Source organism: Battus philenor, unplaced genomic scaffold, assembly GCF_028537555.1.
Source record: "Battus philenor isolate CCGP_79_NKW_IND1 unplaced genomic scaffold, ilBatPhil1.0.hap1 SCAF_2, whole genome shotgun sequence".
Classification (NCBI taxonomy): Eukaryota; Metazoa; Arthropoda; class Insecta; order Lepidoptera; family Papilionidae; genus Battus; species Battus philenor.
Window position 1 is genome coordinate 2054393 of NW_027181682.1, and position 21633 is coordinate 2076025.

The 21633-nt window shown below is 37.2% G+C and overlaps 1 protein-coding gene across 1 annotated transcript in view; it reads right to left on the minus strand.

Annotated features, from left to right (window-relative positions):
- Nucleotides 1–2319: 2319 nt before the first annotated feature.
- Ge-1 (Enhancer of mRNA-decapping protein 4 homolog Ge-1) overlaps nt 2320–21633 on the minus strand; it is a 28200-nt gene continuing 8886 nt past the window's right edge. The window contains exons 8-23 of the mRNA XM_068764986.1: nt 21025–21335; nt 19343–19446; nt 17878–18010; nt 16752–16870; nt 16475–16563; nt 15591–15673; nt 14749–14870; nt 13708–13843; nt 12775–13038; nt 11698–11833; nt 10187–10367; nt 9014–9179; nt 8374–8533; nt 7530–7641; nt 4366–4589; nt 2320–2973 (exon numbers count right to left, since the gene is read on the minus strand). Of these exons, the coding sequence (XP_068621087.1) occupies nt 2784–2973; nt 4366–4589; nt 7530–7641; nt 8374–8533; nt 9014–9179; nt 10187–10367; nt 11698–11833; nt 12775–13038; nt 13708–13843; nt 14749–14870; nt 15591–15673; nt 16475–16563; nt 16752–16870; nt 17878–18010; nt 19343–19446; nt 21025–21335 (2530 nt within the window). The 3' untranslated portion in view covers nt 2320–2783. The remainder of the gene's footprint in view (nt 2974–4365; nt 4590–7529; nt 7642–8373; nt 8534–9013; nt 9180–10186; nt 10368–11697; nt 11834–12774; nt 13039–13707; nt 13844–14748; nt 14871–15590; nt 15674–16474; nt 16564–16751; nt 16871–17877; nt 18011–19342; nt 19447–21024; nt 21336–21633) is intronic.

The following is a 21633-nucleotide window of genomic DNA, read 5'->3' on the forward strand; positions in this document are numbered from 1 at the left end:
TTGAAGATTTTCCATTCAGGCTGTGTGGGGCGTATACGACTCATACTTTAAACATTAAAAAGGTTGTTTAAAACACATGCTTTGTTTTTTCAATACTGCAAAGCTGTAATTAGCGGGAACAAGTTATAAATTTGAATATGCATTACATGCATATATATGATGTGAAGTTATCTATATTCAAGCCTACATATCATTTGTTTAAGAATCCTTTGTTTTTCAATGAGAACCGCAAATGGTCTGAACGGAGAGTGCAGTGTGGGGTCATATACATCCCTCATGTCAAGGAATGTGTTAATGATTAAATTTACATTCTTTTTAGCATTGTAAACTTTTAACGCATCATTTTTCTTTCTTCAACAACCCTGATATATTTTAACTCCTACAATGTTGATAGTCTTTTCAAAATTTGACATAGAAACAAAGGTAAATTTTTTTAATATGTTGTCAGAGCGAGAAGACTTAAATGGTTAAATAAGACTGATTTACAGATAGAAATTTTAATTAACTCACCTTTCATTTATTATTTGTTAAAAACCAAAGTAAAGACATTACTGAAATATAGATAAAAGGAATTTTACGCATTTGACTAGTGTAAACACATCCTAACTTTTAAGCTTAAGCATTTTGATGGGTCGGCAAACTAGTTTTTGAGCCAGATTTGACCTTTTAATTAGGATATCTTACAAAGTTGTTCAAAATAAGCTATCAAGATAATGGAATTAGTAGGTTGTTACTAACATTATAGTAGAAAATTTACAAAAGGCACTTCTGAATTTTATACATGTGCCGAGGAATCCACCAATCAACATGGACTGTGATTCTAATCTTAACAGTTCAGGTCTTAAACATTTTGATGCCTTTGTCAGAAGACTTCACGAACAGGATATATCAAGACAGTGTTAGAAGAACTTCAAACAGAACAAGTCAAGGAGGATGGCACAGACAAAGAGAACAAGGGTATGTTACCATAAGTAAAGTTCAGAGCAGATAACTCACAGGTGAAACTGTCTCATTCTAGATTTACATGCAAGCTGTGTTTTTCAAAAGATTGGTGAAATCAATGTAACTCCATATCCCCTCTCTTCATTCTAAATCAAGTCAACAAAAACTCTGTTTTTAATACCAAACTGTAAGCCAATAATGATATACATGTCTGAAATAAGTTTTATTTAATATACTGTTGAGAAAAGTCAATTATTTAACAATTTATTTTCTTACAAATTTAATGTATTAAAATTGCTTCAGCTTCTTTCTTTAATATAACATTTGCTGACTCTCACAGAATAGCTTGAATGTCTCGAACCCGATTAAAATATGCCATCTTTACATATATACTTATATAGAAAGCATTTACATACTAAATATAAATTTACAGCCTATATTTACCAAATATGGTTGCAGTCTGTTACATTTATAGTCAATCTAATTACAATACATATAATTTTTAATTACTTCTATAACTTTAAAATAATCACTTTGATATTACTAATAATCAGCCTCTTCACTGAGGTTTTGTCAAAGCGTACATACATACATATGTTTAGATATATCATAGACTTTCATGGTGGTAAATTAATTATGGTTTCAATAAGGAAAACTGGAGAAGTATTTAAAGAAATATTTGATTTATACTTTTGTCAAAATTACAATTATTTTAAAGTTTTAACTAAGAACTATAGATAATAAAAGGCTATCAAGCTTTGGAGAATAGCCAGTAGCCAACCGCATTTCAGGATTTTTAGTGACAGAATAGTAAAATAATTTTGGCAACACAATTAAAAAGTTAAATAATAAGCCAATAATTAAGCATATAGCCATCCCCATTTAATAATCCAATGTTACTGTTGTGTTTTCTTTTAAATTTCGTCTATAAAAGTAAGCATAACCACAGAGAAGCTTTTTAGTTTAATTTTAATTTAAAATGTAATTATTATGACAAGATCCAATAATCTTCATTATTTCATATCAATATGTTTTTTACAGTAATAATTTTTTAATTTTGATATAGCAACATTGTTATATCAGTTTGACATTTGCTGTCATTCTGATGTATTTAACCATAAATTTATTTTTTTCTTGTCAACTGTCTATTTTCCAGATTCAATCAAGGTCAAAACTTTCTATATATTTGTTCATTGATTTGTAATATATGGGTCATAAAAATAACTACACCTTTAATATAATATCTATGGTCATTAATATATATTTAGCAATTTAAATCAAATATGTCTGTTGATTGATTGCATATGTCATATGACTATAGTTGGCAATATTGCACATTTGTATTTCAAAACTTTTTCAGCAATTTTTGTCGTGTGGATTTTGTTTGCATAGTATGTTCTTTATATAACCAAAAATATAGTATAGTCAATATAAAGATATATGTGAAACATATATTTTGCTTCCTCTGTAGTTTGATATTTATTCTTAAGGCTTTATTAAATGGGGATGACAATATATGATTTATTACCTTATCACCAGTTCAAAATGTATGTGGGTGTTGCAAAATGAATGCAGTGCTGCTTGGTTGCGGAAACCAGCCCGCAGAGACCAGACCATATCTGGGTATTAGTTAGTCAGGAATTTCACAATATTAGTCTTGTATTGATATTCACAGTCTTCTTCTAAACCATTCTTTGATGATTTTTAAGATAATGATATATCTAAACAACACATTCATCACACAGTTGTCTTGCCGTCACAATTGGTTTATACACATTACTTGCACTATATCACCGTTAAGATGTCCAATAGCTGATACAGACACAGTGCCGGCAGCGTGGTCAGACAGCGTTCTTCACCAGCGAATCTGTCGCCATTAACAGCATGCGGAACGGCCTCGTCAGCATATGTCCAGGGTTGGAGGCCAGGAAAGCAAGTATCTGCTTCTGCAGCTCTCGTACGACAACTGGCAAATGTTCTCTTGTCACCGGGTTGCTGGTGTCCAGATTCATTATTGCTTCTTCTAAAAACCTGAAGACAGAAATATAAAATAATTAGGGTCGGCTCACCAGTCAGTAGATTCAGCATGTGTATGTCTCTGACTAGTTGGGCAGAAGTCATAGTGAAAGTCGCAGGATGTACAAGATTAGTCATATGGGTATCTTTGACGGAGGCCTATGAATTGGGGTGGATGTGTATCGGCGGACATGGTAATGATAGGCTTTAAATTTTAGGAGTGTAGACACCACAGACCAGCAAATGCAGCTTACGACATTCTCCTACAACCAAGATAGATGACCATGTTAGGATCTTGCAACACAATAGATATTCACTATCAACTAGTCATATAGTATATGTGGGGAGAGGCCTATTGTGGGCCTCTATGTCCAGCAGTAGATATCATCGTAATGATTTCAGCAGTAAGATATCAATTAAATATATTTGAAATAACATTTGGTAGCGGTAATCTATACGGCTTTTAGTTTTCACAAAATCAAGTTGTTCATAGATTATCTTGCAGATCCTATATGACAAGCTATCTTCAAATATATAGAAATATATATAATTATTCAAAATAAAGATATTACAATGCCACACAACCACTGTTTCATTCATCCTATATATTCCATATTTTTACAAATTTTAGTAAGAATATTTTGTTTTATATATCTGTAAAAAAGCACATTTCTTTACTATAGTTTTTTGACAGAACTCTCATGTCATTGAATTTATTTATCATGAAATTTTCCTCTTAGGGGTTTATAAAACTATAAAATAATAATAAGAACTTTAACTTTACAATCAAATTTAAATATCGTTTCTTTGTTTCCAGGTTTCTATTGTATAGATTTGTTTGAATAAAATGTAAAATCTGATAATGCAGCCAACAAAAAGTACATACTGAAACAATCTTTGTTTTCAGAAGCAACACTTCATTACACATTAAAGGTTTATTGTATATAAATATATATACCTGTCTTTCAATGTTTATTTAAAAACTGCTATACTGACATACACTGTGAAACTGAGATTGTTACAAAGAGAGGTTGATATGTTGATACGAAGTTTTGATTTTATGATCCTATTAGTGTTTCGTTTGTATTTCGAACACGGTTCTTCTTTCTCTTTGTTACAGGTTTATTTATATTTAATTTTATTATAGATCTTAAAAAAGTCAATTCAATTATTATGGAAATCTGTTCCATGATAATTCTGCACATATTAATATTTTTAACATACTGCACATTAATGATTTAAGAAAAAATATCCTACCAGTGTTAATTTTAAAAATTCCCTATACTGACAGTACACTGTAAAATTGTTAAATAAGATTATTACGAAGAAAGGTTGATAAGCACTGGTTCAACTATATTAGACCCAGTCTTGTTTCATGTAATGTTATTTCTCAGCAAAAGTGCTGACCTGTGTTTAAGCTGCGTGTCGCGCTGCATGTCTGCTGCGAGCTGCTGCACCAGCGATAGCAGCACGTGCTGCTTGAGGTGGCAGGGCGGACCGAACACACGGGCCGGGTCCGCGGCCCTGCACGCAGCCACCACCAGCGCCAGGTCGGACGCCGACAGCGCCAGCTGGAACGCGCCGTTCACGTCCCCACTACTCATCAAGGACTGGATCTGTGCCACCTGCATCTGCAAAAATAACTTCATCATCATTATCTTCCATCAGCAAAGTTCCTTGTTCGTTACCAACTGCTTCTATAAGCTGCGTTCTTTTTATTTATTTGAACACTGGTAACCCCAGCTCCTGCGATATCTGGTCTAACAACCATAAGATTCTCATTAGGCAATTACTTTTAAGTATTTATTTAAAGGTATCGTCTTCATATTAACAGACGTCCACGTCTGGTCTTCCGCTGCCCACATCCAGCGACTTCCTGCGACCTTAGATATGTCTTCTGTTCACCTCGCACGTGCAACCAAATCAAGTTAATACACTTCAAACAACAAATTCTTATCTACATTCAATATTTTCTTTCTAATTCTATTCTAGAAGAAAAATTATATATTAGAGATATTAATACAAGTTACCAAATGTCATTATCTGTCGTATAAATAACTAAGAGAATTTTTATCTATATAAAGACATGAAATTGTATTGTCTGTTTGTAATATTTAAAGGAATCGCTTTTAACTACGTGCATATGAATGTATATGCGGTACGGTACGCATACAAAATTATTTTTGAATTTATATCTGTCTGTTTGTTCCGGCTAATGTCTGAAATGTCTGGACCTATTTTAAAGAGACTTATACTGGCAGGTAGCCAACGTAATATGAAATAACTTAGGCTACTTTTCATCTACAAAAAATCTAAAAAGAAAAAAAAAATTTTTGTTAAATTCCACTGGGATAAAGTCGCTAGCACAGCTAATAAGAAATAAAATTTTATCATTACTTATTTTCGAATTAGTCAAAAAACGTTATAAGAGCTCCGAACACTCGGACCGGTTCAAAGGAAACTGGCTGTTCCGTTGTTGAATCGTTCTTTATATACCCACAAATAAAACACAAATATCGATCTACCCTCAACAAATAATTTTCAACACTTCATCATATACGATATGTAATAATATATAATGATATATAACTATATCTATACTACATAAAGTAATTTAGAATTACGTATTTAGATAATTTAATTTATTATGTTACTCAAATATTATATATCATGTTAAACATCACAGTACTCGGAGCAGAAATGGCAATGACTCCTGGATACAATTCCTTGGCGTACTGCGATGTGGTCTCTGCAATGATGAACATATTTATTTATCTTGATACTCTACTGTATTAAACACTCATTCATCATTATTTAAGCCGTGGGATGTCCAATGTTGGACATAGGCCTCATCAATTTCAATCTCATACAGATCCATCTCTACTGTGATCAAAAAGTAAGGTGAATTTGTTTATAGAATGTAAATTTTTCAGTTATTCTTCCATATCAACTTCATTCCCTTCAAAGTTTTCCCACTTTTGGCAAAGGTTTCCAGTCCTCTAAACAGTAGGAATAGCCTTTTTCCAGTATTATCCTTCAAGACCTCCTCCGATCAGGTTTTTGTGTTAAACCTGCGTCCGCTTGTTGAATAGCTAGAAGTCGCACGGAGCCAAATCAGGCGAATACAGTACCCGGCGATAAATATTGCACATTGACCTTTGGAAAGAGTCAATCGGATAATTTCGGCTTCGTAGAGCACTATCTCTGTCTCACGCTACCTATGTGACGTTTTTTCAGTCGTTGGATTTCGTGCGACAGAGATAACGCTCTACGAAGTCGAAATTAGCTGATTGTCTCTCTCCAAATGGCCAGTACATTACGGTAGTTGCGGAACGATGCCAGTCAAGTTTTGGACAAAAAAAGTCGCGAAGAACAAATGCAGTAACAAATCGATCAATCGAGACTTGATGCATTTGAAACGCAAAACATCCTTCAAAATGGTTTAGGCTGAACTAAATGATATTACAATTTTTGACAAACAAACGCTTGGTAAATTTTTCTAATGCTCAGGAGTTTTAAATAACGATTTCAACTTACTTTTTGACCATAGTAGTACAACTTAGAAATCTTGAAGACAAGAGTAAATAGGTTATTTTATTCTAGACAAGCATTTAGCATTGTAAACCACGTTATGACTTAACATCAGGCGAGATAGACGTCACATGCTTTGCCTATAGTTGATAATAGACAAAATAGGACCAGTTAAGAAAGGGACTAACATATATCTACTTCCGCTATGCACCAGTAGTCGTGCAATGAAGTGCACCGCCCGCCAGCCCGCTGATAAATACGCGTGCGGCAAATTATGCGAAACACAACTACCACCGTTAATTCACTCAACACGTGTTTCACCCCTCCACGGGAAATGTTAGACCGACTAGTCTGGTCTAGTCGATCTTTCATCTCCTGAGAATGGCGGGCGGTACACTTCATTGCACGAGTATTGCTGCATAGCGGAAATAGCTATATATTAGTCCCTTTCTTACTTAGGATGAACTTCCGCAAAGTAACGCCTGAATCTATTAGATAAATAGGACCAGTTGACGAGACTACGTAACACGGACTGGCAAGCATAGGACGTTCATCCTAAAGATAGATGAACTGGTCAAGTTTGAAGACGCTGGATGCTGGGTTAAGCCGGCCCTATTGGTAATTAACGGAAGCCCATGTCCAATAGTGAACATCCTATGGTTAAAATGATAATGTCATGTTTTATTGTTCATTTATATATTTTTACAATGTCCTCCATTACAGATCATCCGATTCCAAGAGATAATGATTTAATCAAAGCCTTTAATTGAAAATAAGTTGAGTTAATTTTTTAATACTCCGACCGGTTTATGAGAAAGTGGACGCAATGTTTTTTTGTTGCAAACAAGTACTTGATGCATAAGATCCTTAATGTTTCTGTAGCCATAAGGTTCTATATCCCCAAGTTTCTACTTGCTGTCCAGCATGTGGTAACTAATGGTATCACAGAGAGCCTGGTGGGGAACTGTCAAGATCTTGCCCCCCTCCTCCCTCAATAAAAGGACAGTCTTGCCATGAGTAAAGTACTAAGACAAAGGTACCTGTCTGTCCATGGCATGCGAGGCAGGCGTGGCGGGCGAGTGCGCGCGCGACATCTGCAGCGCCACGCTACGTGCTTGCTCACGCCACCACACCATCTCCTTCTCCAGCACGCTAGACAAAGACAGATATTTGCACATTTTGACACATACATTATGTATATGTAAAGAAACTAGTTTCATTAATAATTCTAGTTTGTATTGCACCGCAGTTATTTAATGACGTAATGTTAAATACTGCAAGAGTATATCGGAGTTCCTGCTTCCGTATCCGGTGCTTAGTTTCTGTATTGTGGATGCGGTTAAGATGTATATGTAAATAAATTATTTTCATTAATAATACTATTTTTGTCTTGCGCTGCGCTTATTTAATGTCGGTAAAGCAGTGGCTGTTTAATTTTGACACTTCATAGATGGCGCTGTTAACAATGGTGTTATGATGGCGTCCATTGCAGTCGCCGGTCGGTAAAGCAGTTGATATTTGATACGTTAAAGTGATCATTTATAATATTAAAGAATAAACTTTTAAAAGGAATCGACGATTTAAATGTAGTTTCTCTGTTTTCAGAACAACGCATTAATATTTATTTGAAGCATATACCTACCTAGTTGAGAGAAATTGTCTCATAAAACGACATTTAACAGCATGGTTAAATGTATAAAATTTCTAGAAGTTAGTATATTAGGGGGAATGAAAGTAATGTCTTTTACGTCGACATGTTTTACAGAAAACTGATTGATTTGTTACCGCTCTGATACATTGATTTGTTTTGACCGATACTTTACATTGATTTTGTATACTAGACGGTAAAAGGTTCTCCTAACCATTGAGAGAAATATGGTTTACCCGTGTACGGCTTCCCGTAACGTAGCTGATAGGGCAGGTTGCGTGGAAGCAGCTGCGAGGGCTTCTGCGTGCCGGTCCAGTGCTGTCCGCAGAGCCTCCGCCCCGGCAGCCCCGCCCCTCTCGGCCGCTGCACGTGCCGCTGCCTCTGTTTTCGCTGCGACTGCGCAAATATCACAATTATTAAAACATTGCCAATATTATCAAAGCTCGTATTCGCGAGTGAACCGGTTGGATGCTACGGAAAACAGCGCTATATAGATTGATCAGGGTTTGTCTACTCCACGCATATGTATAAAAGGGGACAATTAACCCTCCCCTGTACCACAATTCCAACCGCAGGACATTCACAGCTGGACATAGGCCTTTCCATATATTTCCAACCGGACTGTATGGACCTGAATCCAGTATGTCCTGACGAACTTCAGTCTGTACACCTTGTGCATAGGCGTCATATGCTGTGTAGGTCTGTTTTCACCACTCCAGTCCTTAAAGAACCACTCCAGAACCTTAAAGTTCCAGCGATCATCTATTCTGCGCGCTATGTAGCTTGCCCACTACCACTACTTTTCTTCTTCAAGGATCTCATCTTACTCTTGTTAGAAGTTGTGTAGTGATGCTTACAATAAAAAAAATTACTCACATTCCTTGGTTCCGTTCTGGAAGGCCTGGTTGATCTGCCTGAATATCTGCGCGTGAGCCTTCTCCATCACGGGAACTACGCCCTCGAATAGGGCTTCGCGGAAGGACTCGCGCACCATGTCCGACAGCGACGTCGCTATGGCCGTGCTCAGCCTCTCCATTACCGTCTAGACGTACGCAAAGAGAGTATAGTAAATGTTTCGTCGAAATTATAATCATAAATTTAAATTATTGTGGACAATATACTTGCAGGCATATGTGCGAAACTATAGCATAAACATGTAAGAAAGAGAGAGTATGCTTAATCTAAGAGTACACATCATAAACACATGACAGAACCTGCGCAAGTGCATGTGTGAGAGAGAGAGAAGAAATGCACATGATTCCATGTAAGACATAGCGAGAGAGAGTTTGCGTACAAGTGCGAGATAGTATGAAAGCGCATGTATTCGTGTGCCACACAGCGAGAGGAAGCATGCGTACAAGAGTAAGAGACTGGATTAACCCTTTGAGACCTCAATTATTTTTTTGTATCCAATGAATCTAAAAAAAAAAACTCTGTAGCTAAATTGGTGTAAAAAAATGACTAAGAAAAACGTTATGAAAAATTCCTGTTAGTCAGGTTTTTCGGAAAAAATAGTTTTTCTTTTTGTGTACAAATGTGCACATCCGTCTTAGGTAATGTTAAGACTAGTGTATAAGGGGTTTCATTGAAATTGTAAAAAGTTTAATTTATAAATGTTTTTGTATGACCTTAAGAATATAACACATCAATTCATATTTTTGCAGTGCATAAATTTAGCTATTTACTCCTTTTTAGAAATAAAATGACGAGCATATCTACACAGTTCTAACTTCGGTCAGCCACTGGTCGCAACATGTCGCAAAAAATCACATAGAATGCTAAGAGATCGCTTTAGTAGTATCAATTTTTGTAGTTTATAATGTGGACATATGAACAGAAGCGTTCTCAATTGCACTTGTAGCGAAATAAATACCAAAACATTTTTTTGTATTTTATGTGTACATTTGTGTACGCCAGATCTGAAAGGGTTAATGCGCAAATGTCCGAGTGCCAGAAAGAGAGACAAGATGAATGCGCATGCGTCCTTGTACGACAGAGCGAAATAGCAAGTGCGTCCATTTATATGGGACGGTGTGCGTCTGTGAATACCTTGCTGGTAGCGAGCTTGTCAATGTTGTCACGCAGCAGGCGATCAGCGGAGGTTAGTTTGGCGGCGAGGTCGTGCTGCAGCGCGGTGGCGAGCGGCTCCAGCGCGCGCGCAGCACCCACGCCAGCAGCGGCAGCCGCGCGGCTGCTGGCCGCCTCGCCGACGCGCGCTATGCGCTCCCATCTGCAGTACACGTGCACGCAAAGGTTAGATCAGAGTTCCCCAAACTTTTTTGTGACCTTGCCATGTTTTTCCGTGTTGGGTAGACCTCCTACTTACCTGATATTGATTTCATGTAAATTTTCAACTGTAGTGAAGTTTAATATTAAAAACTTAAAGTAAAAACACATTTTGACACAGATAAATAAACGTATTTGTCCCAAATTCGTATTTATAGAGTGACGAATTGAACAAGTCAGTGCAAGGTAGCGAAGGTCTGAGACTGCGATTCTCAGGTTTTTACAAGTTCAAAATGTATTGCGACCACAAAGCGAATATCAACATCCTACAACTTGCACAATTTTATAAACATATATAATTATTTTTTTTACTTCATAGGTACTTTTATAAATAATGTAAATGTTTTGATATTATAAGATAGTATGATGTAAGTAAATAGGTACTATCAGTTTATGTGTAGAGATCCACTATTGTGGACCCCCATTTTCATTTCATGGACCCCCAATTTTTTTTTGCTGACGTAGACCCCTTGCAGGTTGTCATAGACCCCTAGGGGTCAATATAGACTACTTTGGGAATCACTGGGTTAGATCATCATATAGACACCTGCTGCAAAGCATACGTCTCTGCCATAGACCGCGAGGATGACTGTTCTTGTGCGGTCTACCTAGAGGGCCTACTTACGTTTCGTCTACCAACCGTGATACGATACTGTAATATATAGAGAAACGAGAGATCATGTTACAAATGGAAGAGGAAAATAAATGAATAAAAAAAATATTTCATAAGCCTAGTCAATGTCAGAGGGCCCCAAAAAGGAGGGGCCATAAAAAAATAGCTTCTGGTAATTCAAAATCAGCAGGGAGAGTACAGGATATTAAACGATAATTAATTTTAATATGTAGTAATAAGACTTTTAAGTAAGAAAAGGACCAATATTTAGCCACTTCCGCACATGCGGTAAACAATGCGAATTACATAACTGTCACCATTAATTCACTCAACACGTGTTTCACCCCTCCACGGGGCTTCTTTAGGAGTTATGTTACACCGATTAGTGCCAAACACAATATGTGCACTTTGTTGCACGACTACCACTGCATATGCGCAAGTGGCTAAATATTGGTCCTTTTCTTACTTAGGATGGACTTCCGCAAGGTAACGCTTGATTCCATTAAATTATAAGACTTTTATAAAATGCATTCTCTTACTATATTATCGTTACAATCATTTTATGTACTTGATGTACCATACATTTATTGACAGCAATTACACTATACATCCACCCATATAAAACTTTTACACCTAAAACAAATCACCATGTTTAACTCACCCGTCAGATAGAGCGGTCTCGATGGCAGCGCTGGTGCGCTGGGTGTGTTCGTGTAGGGCTTCATCCAGGAGTTCACGGGGTGCTTGAACCTCTGCCCGAAGACCCCGCATCTCTCGTCCTTGCTGCACCACCAACTCTACATTCCAACGATACAATTAATAAACAATTCTTTAATGGTAATTGCAACTGGTATTTGCAATTACCATTAACTGGATATTTACAAATGTATACTATATTACTATCTATATCAAGTGGCCAAACTGCAGGTATTTGAAAGATTGTTTTTAGCTGCAATTGTTTGTCGAATTAATTCAACATTTAAATTTATATAACCTATATCAGCTCCTGGGAAATCGAAACAAATTACTGGTGTTAATAATTATTATTATTATATAAAATTAGCGAAATCCAAACGCCGATCATAATTAACTAACCGGCATCTTAAGTATTATTATGAGTGCTGTCATATACGTGTGCCATTATATCTAACTTCAATACAAATATTTTGTGCTTTTGTCATATAATTTCAATAAATGTAATTTTTATAAAAAAAATATTCGTTTGCATCGCGATCGCAGCGATTTCCAGCGACCTAAGATAAGAAAGAAAAAAAAAAGGCTTTTTTTCGTTTTTATTATCGTTCTACCTACTTTGTTTAGGACAGGGAAGTCACAATGCGGGTGTAAATAATTATTTATTTCTTATCTCTTTCTCTTTCCTTCCCTCACAAACTCTCCCTCTCTCTTTTCCTCGCATCCTACACATTCTGATTGACTTTCATACGTCGCGCTTTTTCCTTATCTACATTATTCCGCAATATATATTTATATGCTCTTTATCATTAGTTTCACAAGTGATTTGCACCGTTATCTTCCAATTCAGACGAACAATTCTTAAATCTGGCAGCAAATCTCCTTAAATAGTTCTCTTATTATGCGCCCATATTATTTCAAATAAATGATTTACATTTAAATTCTGTTTATTACTAATTTAAAGCGTCTTTTTAAAATAAAGCGTTATACAAGAACACTCGTACAACACGGATTTAATCTACCGTGGTTTAAGATTATTTCTCACCGGTGAGTTTATCAATTTTTTGTTCCAGAGCATCGAGTCGGGAGCGAGGGACCTCATCGGGTGCTCCACGATCCGTGGCGGGGGGCGCGCTGTGCGGCTGATGGGACGGCGCGAGCTGGCCCAGGGCGGCGCCCATCGGCGCGCTCAGCGGCGCGCTCAGCGGCGCGTTCAGGCTCTGACTGCTGGACTTGTCGCCGGAGGCCTTGCGCTGATTGGCCTCTGTGATCTGCGCCAGCGATATCTGCGGCCACGACGTCTCGCTGTCTGTTCGTACAACCATACGTTTATATCAAATATAACATACATTGAAATAGCGTGGAGGCAAACATATCATTACTAAATATTTTTTAGTCTCCCAATCTTTCATAATTTTTTGAAATCTAGATATAGAAACCTTTTGCACATAAGTAACTGAGAAACAGTAGCCTAGCAGTAGAGTACTGTGAATTGCGATTGCAGGTTCGATTTCTGCGATTCAGTCTTATATAATTCACACTTTATGCCTTAATTATATAGGTCTGCCATTACTCACAAACAAGTTTTTTTAAAGATAAAATATAAAGGTAAAATTTGTTTATTCAACAATGGAGCTTTTAACTGAACTATTATTGATAATTTTTTTTAATCAACTTTAAGTGAAGAATTGTGATGAAGAAGCAGGAAGACACTCCACTTTCCTGAGAATAGGCAGCGACGTCCTCTATCGTACTGCGATCGCTGACCCGCCTGCCAATCGCGTCAATCATGGTACATCGCGTCATAGATATCTTTGTAGGAAGTCTATGCTTTGCAGTGGACACTTATGGGACATATAACAATCGACCAACCCCCCCCCCCCCCCAACTAGGTGGATAGACCCACCGGTGATAACCTTTGGCAGACACATATAAGCTTATGCTATAAATGGGTTTTTATATGTGAGCTATAGCTTACTGCTGTGAGTGAGTTTGGCGGGAGGCGGAGGCTTCTCGTGGGTGGTGTAGGCTTCGGGGGCGGGGTACAGCTGCTCCGGGGCGTCTGTCTCCTCCGCCTGCGCACACGCATCCGACGGTGCGCATTCACCCTCCTCCTAAAAAACACAATAAGGTTTCTTAAGCTTCTACCTAGCTAGTACCTGTACCCGCTTTTATACATTATTATTTTTCACAGAAAATGTATTAAACATTTATTGTATGAATATATGTTATATTCATATATATGAATGTACGTATATATGTATGTTTTGTGCATGTTAACTACCCCTTATTTGTTCTTCTACCTTTCCCATACTATGGTTGTGTGTAAGAGATTGTAATAACTCTTAGGTATTTTAGCAACATTATTAAAAGACTGGTTCTATGGAAAGTACAGTTAAATACCATATGAAAGATCATATACCAGCCGATCTAAGTCAATTTCTGGATTTTATTACTACTGCTTCTATAAAAGCAGATGATGTGCCAACCCAAGCCATGGTCCCTCCGTGGGGGCCTTTGAACTTAGTCACTCCATGGAACGTTCAACGAAGCGATTTAAGAGCTCGGCAGCCTTCCATTCATGTTAAATAGTAACATGGAGCTTTGCTAATTTAAAAGAATGTCTCAGGCTAGGCGTACTCTGAGCTTTGCCACTTCATCCCTCGCGAATCAGCAAATGCCATTTGGGCAGCAGAGAGAGACCAATCCAAAAGATATAAAACATAAGAGGATAGGACTCTGTGTTTGGCACTAATCGGTGTAACATAACTCCTGAAGACACCCCGTGGAGGGGTGAAACACGTGTTGAGTGATTTAACGGTGGCGGTTGTGTGATTCGCATTGTTTGCCGCATACGCATTTATCAGCGGGCTGGCGGGCGGTGCATTTTATTGCATGACTATCACTGCATGTGCGGAAGTGGATAAATATTGGTCCTTTTCTTGACAAGAAAGAGCTTGTTATTGATTCGGTCAAGGCGTTTCAAGACATCAGAAATGAAAAAACTACTTAATATTACCATATCATTCTTGTAGTAAGGTTGGTCGTTATGAGACATTATCTGTTGCACCTCGAGGCTGGGACTCGATCCACCCGAAGGTGACTTCGGCTCGCTCGAAGCATTTGCCACATCCTCTGAACCTGTACACGCAATATTTACAAATAAATACTATATGTAAGCAAACCAGCTGCTGCAGCCGAAAGTCCCTAAAGTCTTTCTGGTGTGGACAGACCTCCCATTATTTGGACCAATGACATAGTCAAAATCGCAAGAAGTCACTGGATGCGTGCAATGCAAGACCGGTTATATATATATGTACCATACATTAATTAGCCGTGAATGAGCTATATTTACAGATCTAAAAAGTTTTACATACATAATCAGAAATTTAAACTTTGCGCAGGCGCGTCTATTATAAAATTTATTAAACTACCACAATAATTAGTAATTAATTTTTAAATTTAATAGTATTTTTAAACCACGATCATATCAGTTACAAATATGAACAAATAAAAGAAAAGAAATAAAAGAACCAATATTTAGCCACTTCCGCACATGCAGTGGCAGGCACACAGGCATTGCCGCATACGCATTTATCAGCGAGCTGGCGGGCGGTGCACTTTATTGCACGACTACCACTGCATGTGCAGAAGTGGCTAAATATTGGTCCTTTTCTTACTTAGGATGGACTTCCACAAGGTAACGCCTGATTCCATTAAATACAATTCGTTTGTTTAAGAATCCTTTGTTCTTCAATGGGAACTGCAAATGGCCTGAACGGAAAGTGCAGCGGGGGTCGTACACCCCCCACACGCCTTGGAATGTGTTAGGCAACTATGACGTCATGAATAGCAACTCACCGTTGACAGACGGACGAGGCTTGTTGGCCACGTCAGGAGTTGCCGACAACGGAGGATCCTCCTCTTCGCGTTTGCCCGGCGAGCTGAAACCGAAAACTTTTGATATTAACCAAGACACATATTTTAATATCATTAGTGTTGCCAGAATTCATGTAAATACAGCAGCATTGTCTAACACCCAATACGTTAAAAATATATTGTACATACTTACAATTACATATCTATATAACTTAAATTGGATTACAGTACCCGGCCATAAATATTGCACATCGACCTTTGGAAAGAGACAATCGGCAAATTTCGGCTTCGTAGAGCATTATCTCTGTCCCACATTATTAGCTACTGTACGAAATCGCCGGATACTGTACCAAAGGTGTAAATGTATATATATAACGACCGCTTAAATATACAACACAAAGAACACCACCAAGAACAAAAAAAAATCAATCCTACGAACGAGCCCGTCGGGGCTGACGGCGCAACATCAAAAAGATAAGATGTACTGGTTACAATAGAAGCTCGTACTTCAGGTGGTTTTATTGTTTCTTTACCTCACATCACCACCCCGCATTGACCTTCTAGAATTGACCTGGCTATGGTTTTCAAAGAGTGTACTCGGGGAAAGCCAAGAGTTTTTTTTTTTTATTTGGAATAATAAATAAACACACTAGTGTATACAATATATAATACATTTTATAAACAAATTCACTTAAATTTTTATCACAGTAGAATATATATTGATCTCACTGTACAAGTAATAACATTTATATATGTTTTTAAGTTTTGTATTTTAAAATTATTTTTATAATCAACTATTGTAAGCGTTTTGGTGTACAGCCACTGTATGCCTATTTTAAAAGTTGTACATAAAAAATATAGTTTACCTGAAGGCATCGGGTGTCATCAGATTCAATTGGGGCGGTATGGAGGGTGGTGACTCTGCACGCTGACCGATTAAACTGCCTGGCTGTGTCTGCAATGAGGATTTACTCCGAATTAATTGGTTATTTTCATAGAGAAAATAATAAAGATTATCTCATTTTTTAAAAATGTTTTCATAATTTTAAAAATAGAACGAACTTTCAACTATCATTTAGTAACCAATTTAGGGTGTCTCACTTTAATTACGATAAATTTTTAAAAAAATATGCATATTGTCACCTGACTCCTCATGAGAAGGTTCTTCAGCTGCTGACTCTGTTGTTGCAAGATGCTGGACGGTAAAGCCGGAGGTGGAACCTCCTGCACCGCATCCTCCAGCGTCAACTCATCCAGACCTTCTGAAATTTGTTATCTTTTTAATCTTAAAGGTTTGACTTTGACAACATTGCGAATTGAGTTTGTTGTGATCAGTATGTGTTGCCCATTCCTTCCCCAGAGGGCAGGGCGTCTTATGTTCTTCCAGAAGATTTCTCCCCTAAAAAAAGGTTTAGTACCTCCTAACCTTTAGGCTCTAGAACAGTGATTCCCAAAGTGGTCTATCTCGACCCCTAGGGGGTCTATGACAACCTGCAAGGGGTCTACGTCAGCAAAAAAAAATTTGGGGGTCCATGAAATGAAAATGGGGGTCCACGATAGTGGATCTCAACACACAGACTGATAGTACCTATTTACTTACATCATACTATCTTATAATATCAAAACATTTACATTATTTATAAAAGTACCTATGAAGTAAAAAATGTATGAGATATGTTTATGAAATTGTGTAAGTTGTAGGATGTTGGGATTCGCTTTGTGGTCGCAATACATTTTGAACATACCACTAAATTTCACTACAGTTATAAATTTACAGGAAATCAATATCAGGTAAGTAGTAACACGAAAAAACATGGCAAGGGGTCTACGACATAAAAAAGTTTGGGGAATTCTGCTCTAGAATATCTTCTCTTCTCTAGAATAGGGCTAAGGTATTCCCTGCTCGTCGTAAGAGACGACTAAAAGAGCATCAGGTTCGTGGGCGGCGAGGGTGGGGGCCTTCATCATAGTCAGCAACTTGAAGTGATCTTCCTGCGGTACAACGAAGGGTTCTGGAGAAGGCACAGCTTCCTCACAGGATGTGTCTTGGGATTGTACGTTGCAGTTACGAGTTTCGTTGGAGAAGCCCTTCAAAAGGAACCGATCATCGAAGGGATTTTAAGTAGGAATCCTCCATAACTCGGTCTTTCCCCTATAAGGCACGATATCTTGTGTCCATCCAGATTCCCCCCCCCCCCATATTAAAAAAGATTAAGTAGATCCCCACTAGCACATACTTGAAGTAACACTTATTTTTGCGTGCACTCACCGATTGCGTGGATGAGGTCTGAAGGCGGCGAGTAGACCAGCTCCCCCTCCTGCAGACCCTTCGGCTGCACGATATACAAGCGCAGGCACACGCGCCGTCCACCGCCACCACACTCCGTTACACCTTCGTCTTGCTGTTCCCGTAGCATGGTAAATAATAAAAAAGTGATTATGAAAATATCCTCGCAATTTTACATTTATTCGCGAAAATTCACAGCTTATTTCAAAGCAAGATTATCACTGAAACATTTTATTGTATTAAAGTTTATATAGGAGACAAACATGCCTATAATTAAAAAAATAAATATCATTGTGATTAATAAACCTGATAATTATTCGGACAAATTTAGATCCAATAATACTATACTTAAATAGATTTAAATATACATATATGTCGAAGGTGCGTAACAAAGCCTATTCAAAATAATATATATGTTTCATTGTCTGTAATCTAAACTTGTGCTTATAATTCCGTGAATAGTTTAAAACATTTAAAGGTTGGTATTACCAGAAACAATCTTATATCTTTACGATGTTGCTATATCAAGAATGTCCCATAAATCAACGTCAAATATTACTTTTAGATGATTTTTTTTTACTTCCATACATCTCAATTATTTTGTAATCAATTTAAGTTTATAAAACGAAAATTCTATTTCCAATGAAAGTCATCATAAATAGAAAACCTGACTTTACTGTGGGCTTCAATCAGGACTTCCCATAGCCATGTACATAAAGTCCAAAGATGCCCTTATAGGAGAGTTCAATCTGATCCTAGTTTCTATAAAAATGAGCTCTCCTGGCATTCATCTCATAATGAATACGGCGATTACTATAATTGATCTGCAATATAATTGTATATGAATATTGCTGGCAACACCAAAGTAAATTTTAAATTATAGTCTATGGTTCGATTTTATTTTGTCACTTTGCCTTGTATTTTCATAGTCTGTTAATAAGTTTTTTTAGTGTCCAAAATTAAAATCAAATAGTTTCAGCCTGTAGATGTCCACTGTTAGGTTAGGCATCCCCCAAAGATATCTATGAGGGGATATACCATGATCACCACGCTTGGCAAGCGGGTTGGTGATCGCAGTGTGGTGTTATGGTACATAAATGCTACACATTGGACACGTGTTTGTGAGTGATCGAATCACTGTGCTACCACAGCTCAAATTTCATCAAATTAAAATATAGTGATGTACATCCCGATTGCTGTTTTATTATCTTCAAACCACCAGCCTTCAAAATACAGTCAGCAATTGACATATTCTACACAAAAGAAAATTCGTACCCCAGTAGCAGAACACAGCTTTTTTTTAATATGTAAGACTCTTTCCACCGTCTTGTTTTTGGGACTGGGATATATATTTCTCCCGTTTTCACACTTTTTTTTCTAATCTTTCACAATTTCTCCCTTTATTCTCTTTTTCTTTCTCCATTTACTAAAAAGGATAGACACTCACGTGATGTAGATCGAAGTCATCTGGTGAATCACCGATGTCACCACCAGAACCGTTCCTATGGAAGGGATCGTCGCAGCTCGATTCGCATTTAACCTGTTCCTCTTCTGTAACATTACCATCACGACATTCATTAATAAATTGAATAAATAAATAATAATAAACCATTACACATATCTTACAACCCGAGAACCACGGTACATATACAGGATGATTGCTTACAGGTGTAATTTAAAGTATAAATATTCACATATTTAATTGAAAAAGCGTTAAATGTTTTACACCTATAATCATTCACCTTGAATAAAGTGATCACTATGAAATACGTAACATAAATTTACTTTATATATAGGAATGCAACGAGTCAATAATTTCTGTCAGTACAAATTCCGCAGGGATAATAATTATTTTCAATTACTCTATTTTAATTACATTATACATAATTTTTTAGTGTAGGGAGCAAATGAGTTATAAAGCTTTTACATCTACAACCAAACACCTCGTATTTTTAAAATGAAATTTAATGAAAAGATCAATCTACTTTAATCATAAAATTAATATTGTGATGTGGAAAAACGTTTATTGAATAATTAACATGATTTGTGCCCGGAAAATGAATAATGCGCATACGAGCGGTTGCGCGTCGTGCGCGCACGTGCTGCGCAAGCAAGAGCGCGTATAGAGCACGCCGTGCGAGTGAGCGAGACAAGTGGGCGGGACGAGTGAACGGTTGAGCGTTGTGACGACGTCCGCGGGAACTTTCACATATGGCGGCTTTTTATGTATCAATATTATTACAATATTAAATATTTCATTATAAACAATTCTAGAAAGTAATAAACAAATCCAAAATCCAACAAAAACACAAAAAATAATACGTAAGAAAATCATGTGTAGCGCCTGGCAGCCCGCTAGCGTCGACAGTCGGTTTTCACTACGCACGTGCCTATATCGCGCCGATTAATCCCTGTATCAATCTCATTATAAAGTACCTATACTTAAACTCTGTACTCATAATTATATTGATTATACTACTCTAACATTGTGGCCTTGCCTGTTTCATTTGTAATCCCGCATTACATATACATTTGCGACTAACATAGAAGAAAATATTTTCAATTATATGCTATTATTTAAGAGTTACAATGTTATAACTTGTTATAATTAATTAACATGTCGCTGCATCAAATGTCAAATGACTATCCATACTCTTAGCTGTACTGAGAATCAATTAACTGTCCACAAGAGTTTGTTGCATCGAATTACATGTAAAAAAAGTTTTTCTAACTGGAACTAAAACTCGATTGAATTAATTTTCTTTATGCAATCTCAATAAAAATTGATAAGTATATATATAAGACAATATCTCTCGACTTTGTGGGTATATGCCTCAAATAAACAATAATGCGTTGTTTTGAAAACAGAGAAACGACATTTAAAGTTATTATTTAAATTGTCGATACCTTTTAAAAGTTTATTCTGCAATATTATAAATTATCACTTTAACATCTTAAATATCAACTGCTTTACCGATGACGACCGCTATGGACGCCGCCATTATTAACAGCGCCATCTATGAACCATCAAAGTTAAACAGCCACTGCTTTACCGACATTAAATAAGCGCGGCGCAATACAAAAATAGTACTATTAATGAAACTAATATATTTACATATATCATCTTACCCGCATCCACAATACAGAAACTAAGCACCGGATACGGAAGCAGGAACTCCGATATACTCTTGCAGTATGCCATGGAATCATCCGCATCTCTAGCCATATTGAGCACGTACAGACTTCGGGCCTTAAAGTCTGACAGCAGCAGATAGCTAGCGCTGGTGTCCAGCATGGCCTTGAGTCCCAGTGGCGCGGGCTCCGTGCCCAGCGCTGGGGAAAACGAGATACTCTGCAGACAATTCCAGGACTTGCACGACCAGATCTTGATCAATGTGTTATTGTCCGCACCAGTCACCGCAAACTTCCAGAACTGTACGCTGCAATGTAAGACATTAATTTACTTATCTTCATAGCATCATAACTTTACTTTGGTGAAATAGGATAAACCTTCATCTTTCATAATGACCACTTGAAACAATCATGGGTTTCTGCAAGCCATATAATAGTACCAGTAGAAGTAGCTTGCATCTAGTGTCTTTTCACGACCTTAACAAGGTTATTCATCCTTGTGAATGGACATTCTTCGCTATACAAGTCCGTGGTCTCCGGTCCAGACCCTTAAGGACCCACCGATCATCTATTCTGCTCTCCATAAGCATGCCTACTGCCACTTCA